Raw genomic sequence first — 8507 nt, 5'->3', positions numbered from 1 at the left:
GGCAGTCTCGGCTCCTCCCGCGCTCACGTCCTGGACGTACAGGACGTGAGCGCGACAGTAGCCGAGCCTGCCCGACAATACACGAGTGTACTGCGCTTGGTATATGTCGGCGCAGTATTCAAACTCGGCGCGGGAAACGAGCGAGGAGGACGCCGCACCCGACAAAGAGGACACCCGAAGCCGCAGACGGACGCCGGACCCGACGAGGCCGCCGCGCAAGACACCAAAACTGTAAGTACAAAATCCTTTTTTCCACAGGAATTTCTGGCCAACTTTATGGGTGTGCGCTATACGCGGGAGCGCGCTATACCCCAATAAATACGGTACTGATTTAAACAAAAGGTGTCAGAAAAAAAAGCCTGGTCTTCAAGTGCTTAAACTGTACACAGCCCAGCGGATGAGTATGACAGCCAGGCAGTTGGCATCTTCGAAATCAGCCAATTCATGGAAAAAGTCCACCTATTGCGGTTGTGGTTTATTATTAGAAGGCGTCCAGTCCTTAGGAGTTTCTGCGCAGACTCATCAGAGGTCACTGAGCGTCACACACTCTCTCCACAGCCTGGGACAAGGGCACTCAGCACGTGACCAGCTTCTCGGCTGCAAAGCCCCGCCCACTCCCTGGCACACGCGCCGGTCTGGCTTCTCACACCCCGCCCTGCGTCTCTCCCCGACGTCACCGCGCAGCCCTCTTACAGCACTTCCGCTTCCGGTAAAAGGTCGCTGTGACCGGTGTTCCGATTGATTCTTCCAAGGTGCCGCCGCAGCCATGTTGTCCCTGGCCACCCGCTCCGGAGCGCTCTCCCCGTACCTCTCCGCCACCTCGTACGCCGTGGCCGGGCAGCTGAAGCCGCTGGTGTCCGGGGTGGTGTCACACGGGGAGAAGGTGCCGCTGGATGTCAAGAGAACGACTGTGAGGGGCCAGAGCGCCCGGGGGCCCATCTCCGCCACCGCCCGGATCAGCGGTAAGTCTGAGGGGATCTTCCAGAGGGGGTTTGGGGAAGTTGTGGGCTGGTCTTCCAGGGCAGGGTACTGTGGTGGGAGAATCTTCCAGGTGGGGTCTTCCAGGCAGGAGGAGGAAGGGCCTACCTTGTGATAGACTTCCAGGCAGGAGGTGGAAGGGCCTACCTTGTGATAGACCTCCAGGGTCTTCCAGGCAGGAGGTGGAAGGGCCTACCTTGTGATAGAACTCCAGGGTCTTCCAGGCAGGAGGTGGAAGGGCCTACCTTGTGATAGACCTCCAGGGTCTTCCAGGCTGGAGGAGGGAGGGCCTACCTTGTGATAGACCTCCAGGGTCTTCCAGGCAGGAGGAGGAAGGGCCTACCTTGTGATAGACCTCCAGGCTGGAGGAGGGAGGGCCTTCCTTGTGATAGACCTCCAGGGTCTTCCAGGCTGGAGGAGGGAGGGCCTACCTTGTGATAGACCTCCAGGGTCTTCCAGGCTGGAGGAGGAAGGGCCTACATTGTGATATACCTCCAGAATCTTCCAGGCTGGAGGAGGGAGGGCCTACCTTGTGATAGACCTCCAGGGCCTTCCAGGCTGGAGGAGGAAGGGCCTACCTTGTGATAGACCTCCAGGGTCTTCCAGGCTGGAGGAGGAAGGGCCTACCTTGTGATAGACCTCCAGGGTCTTCCAGGCAGGAGGAGGGAGGGCCTACCTTGTGATAGACCTCCAGGGTCTTCCAGGCTGGAGGAGGAAGGGCCTACATTGTGATATACCTCCAGGGTCTTCCAGGCTGGAGGAGGGAGGGCCTACCTTGTGATAGACCTCCAGGGTCTTCCAGGCTGGAGGAGGGAGGGCCTACCTTGTGATAGACCTCCAGGGTCTTCCAGGCTGGAGGAGGGAGGGCCTACCTTGTGATAGACCTCCAGGGTCTTCCAGGCTGGAGGAGGGAGGGCCTTCCTTGTGATGGACCTCCAGGCTGGAGGAGGGAGGGCCTTCCTTGTGATGGACCTCCAGGCTGGAGGAGGAAGGGCCTACCCTGTGATATACCTCCAGAATCTTCCAGGCTGGAGGAGGAAGGGCCTTCCTTGTGATAGGCCTCCTGGCTGGAGGAGGAAGGGCCTACCCTGTGATAGACCTCCAGATTCTTCCAGGCTGGAGGAGGAAGGGTCTACCTTGTGATAGACCTCCAGGATCTTCCAGGCTGGAGGAGGAAGGGGTCTTCCTGGCTGGGTGGTATGAAGTCTTCCAGGATTGGGGGAGGGAGGTCTCTTCAGGAAGGGATTGGGGATCTTCCAGGAAGGGGGGCTGTGGTTGGGGAAATCTTCCACACAGGGCCTCCTAGGCGGGGGGAGAAAAGGCCTCTTGCAATATGGAGTCATCCAGGTGTGCCGTGAAGTTTGGGGTCACCCTGACAGGAGACTGTAGTTGGGGAATCTTCCAGGCTGGGCCATGGGGAGTCTTTTCCGGGCATGGAACAAAGTGGGTGGTTTTCTGGGGAACCTTTCAGGCTAGGCTTGCAGGGTCTTCTCCAATATTAGGTCTTCCAGGCTTGGGGAGGGGGTCTTTCTTTCATGGAATTGAAGCTCTTCCAGGAAGGGGTCATTGTGGTTGGGAAATCTTCCAGGCAGTAATTGCAGGGCCTTCTACGCTGGGGGAGAAACGGGTCATTTCCAGGCTAAGCTTACATGGCCTACTGCAACATGGAGTCTTCCAGGTGTGCAATGAAATTGGGGGTCACCTAGACAGGTTGTAGTTGGGGAATCTTCCAGTCTGGGCCATGGGAAGTCTTATAGGCATGGAACAAAGTGGGTGGTCTTCTGGGGGAATCTTCCGGGCTAGGCTTGTAGGGTCTTGTCCAATATTGAGTCTTCCAGGTTTGAGGGGGGAGGGGGTCTTTTGGTGGAATGTGGTGAGGAATCTTTGAGGCTTGCAGGGTCTTCCCCAATATGTCTTCCAGGACAAAGGAGGAAGTTGTGGGTCACCCAGATGGGAAATTGTAGTTGGGGGAATCTTCCAGGCTAGGCCATTGGAAGTCTTTTCTGGGAATGGGACAAGGTAGGTGGTCTTCTGGGGCAATCATCCAGGCTGGGCTTCTCCCATATTGAGTCTTCCAAGCTTGGCTCAAGGGGGGGGGGGACTAATCGTCCAGGTTGGACTTGCAGTGTCTTCTCCAATGTGCAGCCTTCCAGGAAGGTTTCTCTTCCATGGTGTATAGAATTGGGTTGCTTCCAGGCAGGGGAGTTATGTGTAGTCTTCCAGGTTGGGTTTGCAGGGTCTACCTTAATATAGTCTTCCAGGCTGGGGGGGGGGGGGGCTATTTGAGAGTGTGCAGTTAGGTGTGTGCAGTCTTCCAGGATGGGGGTCGGGGGATGTCTCTTCTAGGCTGTGAAATGGCGCAGCCTGGCAGGGGGCCGTGGGTGAATCTTCCAGGCCGGGCTTGTTGATGGTATCTTTCAGGTTGTGGGTGAATCTTCCAGGCCGGGCTTGTTGATGGTATCTTTCAGGTTGTGGGTGAATCTTCCAGGCCGGGCTTGTTGATGGTATCTTTCAGGTTGTGGGTGAATCTTCCAGGCCGGGCTTGTTGATGGTATCTTTCAGGTTGTGGGTGAATCTTCCAGGCCGGGCTTGTTGATTCTTGTATGGTATCTTTCAGGTTGTGGTGGAATCTGAGGGGCGAAGGGATCTCTCCAAGGCTGTGAAATGGCAGTGAAGGTCTCCCAGGCAGGGGATTGTGGTGGGGGAAATCTTCCAGGATAGGTTTGCAGGTCTACCTCAATATGGAGGGGGGGGGGGGTCTCATCCATGTTGTGGAATGAAGTTGGTGGGTTGCAGCAGGGGGTTGTGGTGGGGAAACTTCCAGACGAGGCCTGCTTGGATATGGAGTCTTAAGGCTGGTAATGAGGGAGTCCTCCAAGCTTGGAGACTTGGTGGCCCGTGTTTCTGTCTGATACGACGGCTTCGTACGCCTTCGGATCGTAGGTTCAATACTTCGGCGCCTGCTGTGTGGAGTTTGCGTAGTTTTCCGCGTCTGGTATGCTAATTAGCTGTTTACGGCGATCCACAAAGTTGCGCGCAGTTGTCGCATTCTCTTGCGTCGTCGCTAGTCGTCTTTTCCCGGCGTATAGTTAAAGCTGCTATTTCTTGGCTTATATTTAGACTTGCCATGTTAAAGTATGGCCGTCGTTCCCGCGTCGAATTTTACATTTTTTATTTTTTTTTGCGTAAGTAGTCCGTGAATAGGAAAGGACGTAGCGCACGTCGCCGTTCAAAAAATTACGTCGGTGCGACGTCATTTCGCGCAAAGCACGGCGGGGAAATTTCAAAACGGAGCATGCGCAGTACGTTCGGCGCGGGAACGCGCCTAATTTGAATTAGGCGGGCTTGCGCCGGACGGATTTACGCTACGCCGCTGCAAGTTTACAGGCAAGTGCTTTGTGAATCAAGCACTTGCCCGTAAAACTTGCGGCGGTGTAACGTAAATGTGATACGTTACGCCGCCGCAGATTTACGCAATTCTACCTGAATCTGGCCCTAAATTGGAAGAAACCTCAGATGCACATCTGTTGGTCAGCATGGTCATGTGACCAAGGAGCACTTGCAAGCATTACGATGGATACTCCAGGGCTTCGGTGCTACACCGGTAGCACTTGGCATGGCAGCGAGCACGAAGGGGTGGCCATGATATTTTGCTTTTAGTTCAGTTGCATCTTCTGTGTAAACATGAACTTCTTCTTTGCGTCTCGAACACTTAATTTGCACTTTTAGATGTAACTTTTTTCTCTCTTGCTCTTCACAGGTCCCTCTTCCGTTCGCTACTTACACAGCGATGTCACCGTCCCAGAATTCTCGGACTACCGCCGCTCTGACGTCGCCGACAGCACCAAGTCCTCGCAGCCCAGCGATAATTCCAGGAAGGCTTACTCTTACCTGGTCACCGGCCTTGCCACAGTCACCACGGCCTACGTCGCAAAGAGCGTCGTCTCCCAGTTCGTCTCCAGCATGAGCGCCTCCGCCGACGTCCTGGCCATGTCGAAGATCGAAGTGAAGCTGTCCGAGATCCCAGAGGGAAAGAACGTGTGCTTCAAATGGCGAGGCAAGCCTCTGTTCATCCGTCACAGGACGGCCAAGGAGATCGAGCAGGAGGCCGCCGTCGAATTGAGCGAGTTGAGGGACCCACAGCACGACCTTGACAGGGTGAAGAAACCCGAGTGGGCCATCCTCATCGGAGTCTGCACTCACCTGGGGTGTGTCCCCATAGCCAACGCGGGAGATTACGGCGGCTATTACTGCCCGTGTCACGGCTCCCATTATGACGCATCTGGGCGGATTAGAAAGGGCCCGGCGCCTCTGAACCTGGAGGTTCCCTTTTACGAGTTTCCAACTGAAGAGCTTGTAATAGTTGGGTAGACTTTTACCCTTCGAGGAGGGATTCGGGTTATTGCTGTTAATCTGTGTTCCTGTCTTTCATGACGTTTTCATGCTTTTAAAGATCGGTGCTCAATATTTTAATAATAAGCCACCACACTAGATATGGAGATCTCTGTCTGGTTTCTGCTGTACAGTGTGATAATAGAGTGTCAGCTCCTCTGACATCCTGTACAAAGAAAACATTAAATTCTGACTTTACACTGTAACGGCCCTGATTGTGGTTTTTATTCTCCTGTGATTGTTGAAACTAAGATGATGCAAACCAGAAGTGACAGAACGGGGCGTGACAAATGAGCTTTGAATCTAGGAGACGGCTAAAAAGTTTGTGCGGTGATGTGTAACTTGTATCACAATCAATGTTTTTGTGCAGAGGTGCCCCGATGTGTTTGCATTTGTAGTGCTTATGGGGGGGGGGGGGCACGCGGCCTCTCCTAAAAAAGGCAGAGAGCGGCGTCCAGCCTTGCGGCCCTTTCCCAGGATTGCGGCGAGCTGCAGGATTTTTTAGCCGAGGCTTCGGTCTAGTCCGCTGCGATCCTGAAGAAAGGACGCGGACTAGGCCGCAGCCTTGCCTAAAAAAACACTGCCTGCAGCTCGCCGCGATCCTGAGAAAAGGCCGCGAGCGGCGTCCAGCCTTGCGGCCCTTTCCCAGGATTGTGGCAAGCGGCAGGCAGGATTTTTTAGCCGAGGCTTCGGTCTAGTCCGCTGCGATCCTGAAGAAAGGACGCGGACTAGGCCGCAGCCTTGCCTTAAAAAACACTGCCTGCAGCTCGCCGCGATCCTGGGAAAAGGGCGGAGTGGCGTCCAACCTCGCAGCGGGCATAATTTTTTAGGTGAGGCTTCGGCCTCGCCTAAAAAAAACCCTGCTTGCAGATCGCCGCGATCCTGAGAAAAGGCCGCGAGCAGCGTCCAGCCTTGCGGCTCTTTCCCAGGATCACTGCGGACAGGATTTTTTAGGTTAGGCTTAGGCCCAAGCCGCAGCCTCGCCTAAAAAAATCCTTTTCACAGGATCGCGGCGAGCAGGATTTTTTAGGCGAGGCTTCGGCCTAGTCCGTGGAGCACCGACCTATGTAAAAAATCGATTTGATCAAAATTTGAATCGATTTGCCCTTGCGACTCGCTTCAAGATTCAAATAGTTTTTTTTCCCAGCCCTACTTGGGTGTAACTTTAACCACTTCACGCAAAATCGCGTACCTTTTACGTCATTCTGTTGAAGTGGTTGTACTGGAGTGACACCTGCAGCCAGCAGCGATAACCAATGAAGGAGTCGCCTAGGGGCAGAGGAGGAGTCGCCTAGGCGGAAGTAAGAAGTGGGACAGGAAGGCCCACTCCTACCAAAGCCCCCACTCCCCCCCAAAAAAATTGCATGACAAATGTGGCATTTTAAGGGGCTGAGGAGTGTTTAAAGCGAAAGCTCCACTTTTGAGTGGAACTACACTTTAACACACAAGGAAGGTCATGCATGTTGCTGTGGATAAGCCCCAGAAAGAGAATTAAAAGTCTGAAACATCTACTTGCCTGGTGCATTTCTGGGGCGTACATAACATGGTAAATACCTTACTTTACAGAATGGATGAGATGCAACGATGAGGCTCTGTACCCCCAAAGCTTAATCTGTAGATATCACTGGGTTTGTGCCGGGGGTATTTGCCCTGGGCCACTACTAAAAAAAAGTGTGGTGGTGGCCCTCAATGGTGATTCTTTAGCATTCAGCACAGGCTCCACAGTCCTTGACACAAGCTGGGCTTTATAACCATAGCCATCTGTTCCTAGGTGGCCCTGTGATGGAAGCACCTGGTGGAGAGAAGTCTTGAACCGCTTCAACTTCCTTTACAGCTCTGAGGTGTAATGTGAGTGAATGCAAAGAGCCACAGTGCAGGTTGATAATAGATGTGTATTTGTACAAAGGGACACTTGGATGTAAATGCCCTCCATGAGATACAAAAGGGCAGTGCTAAATATATCTAAAACAGCTAGTGGTGCAACAGATCACAGTTGATGCGTTATCCGAACGGGTCACCCCCTTTGGATCGGCACACACTGTGATCCGCGGATTGCCACGGCTCCGTAGCTAGGCCGAAGCCGCGGCCTTTCCTAATGTTATAGCCGCAGCTTCGGCTTAGCTTTGGGGCCGCAGCCATAACATTAGGAAAGGCTTCGGCTTAGCTCCGGAGCCGTGGCCATCTTGGTACACCCGGCTGCGGCCCTCCTCTCTGTTTACACCCACAGAGGAGGAGGAGCCAGCACTCGTGGGACAGACCGCTGGGAGTCATACTCCTGGGGGTGTCTGTCTGTACTACCTGGGGGGGGGGTCTGTCTGTACTACCTGGGGGGGGGGGTCTGTCTGTACTACCTGGGGGGGGGGGGGTGGTGTGGAGCCTGTCTGTACTACCTGGGGGGATGGGGGGTCTCTCTACTACCTGGGGGGGGGAATGGGGTCTGTCTGTACTACCTTGGGGGGGGGTGTCTGCAATGAGGGTGTTTACTGAGGGGGGACTATAGTTGGGGGGGGGGGGGGGGCGCGTGTCACCATTTTTTTTTCTGCACCGGGTGACACCAACCCTAGTGATGCCACTGCAGTGGGGGAGATGTGGATATTACAGTGTGGGGGAGAGATGTGGATATTAGTGGGGGGAGGAGAGATGTGGATATTACAGTGGGGGAGCTGTGAATATTACAGTAGGGGATCTACTGCCAATCCGATCCGTGACTCCTGATCCGAGTAACCACCCGAACCGTGAGTTTTTTGATCCGTTGCACCCCTAAAAAAACAATGACATATCCGCATGAAAATGTGACGCTACGTCATCTCGTCAAGTAGTCCAAACTAATGACAAAAGTTCATATTCATGGTGATTATGGAAAAAAAAATCAAACGTTGACTTAAAGTGGAGTTCCACCCAAAAATGGAACTTCCGCTTTTTGGAATCCCTCCGTGTCACATTTGGCACCTTTCAGGGGGAGGAGGAAGCGGATAAATGTCTAATACAGGTATTTGCTCCCACTTCCTGGCATAGATCACCGTGGTGGCCTACGCCACTTCCTGCACCTACACTGTCCCACACAGGTCCCAGAAGACAGAAGGGACCAGTGAGGACGCACATGTGCAGTAGGGAACCAGGAAGTGAAGTCGCAAGGC

General features: G+C 54.0%; 1 protein-coding gene across 1 annotated transcript; it reads left to right on the top strand.

The window, feature by feature from the left end:
* The first annotated feature begins 691 nt into the window (after nt 1-691).
* Nucleotides 692-5576, top strand: LOC120917890 (cytochrome b-c1 complex subunit Rieske, mitochondrial). The gene is made up of 2 exons (XM_040329478.1): nt 692-962; nt 4739-5576. Exons 1-2 carry the CDS (start codon nt 767-769, stop codon nt 5347-5349), a joined length of 807 nt encoding a protein of 268 aa, XP_040185412.1. The 5' UTR covers nt 692-766; the 3' UTR covers nt 5350-5576.
* The last annotated feature ends 2931 nt before the right edge of the window (nt 5577-8507 follow it).

Source organism: Rana temporaria, chromosome 11, assembly GCF_905171775.1.
Source record: "Rana temporaria chromosome 11, aRanTem1.1, whole genome shotgun sequence".
NCBI lineage: Eukaryota > Metazoa > Chordata > Amphibia > Anura > Ranidae > Rana > Rana temporaria.
The sequence above is the reverse complement of the archived record's forward strand: the minus strand, read 5'-3'. Positions and strand labels throughout refer to the sequence as shown.

Coding starts and splice junctions, on each gene's coding strand:
- LOC120917890 (XM_040329478.1), top strand. CDS start 767: ATGTTGTCCCTGGCCACCCGCTCCGGAGCGCTCTCCCCGTACCTCTCC. Junction 963..4,738: donor CGCCACCGCCCGGATCAGCG/GTAAGTCTGAGG, acceptor TGCTCTTCACAG/GTCCCTCTTCCGTTCGCTAC.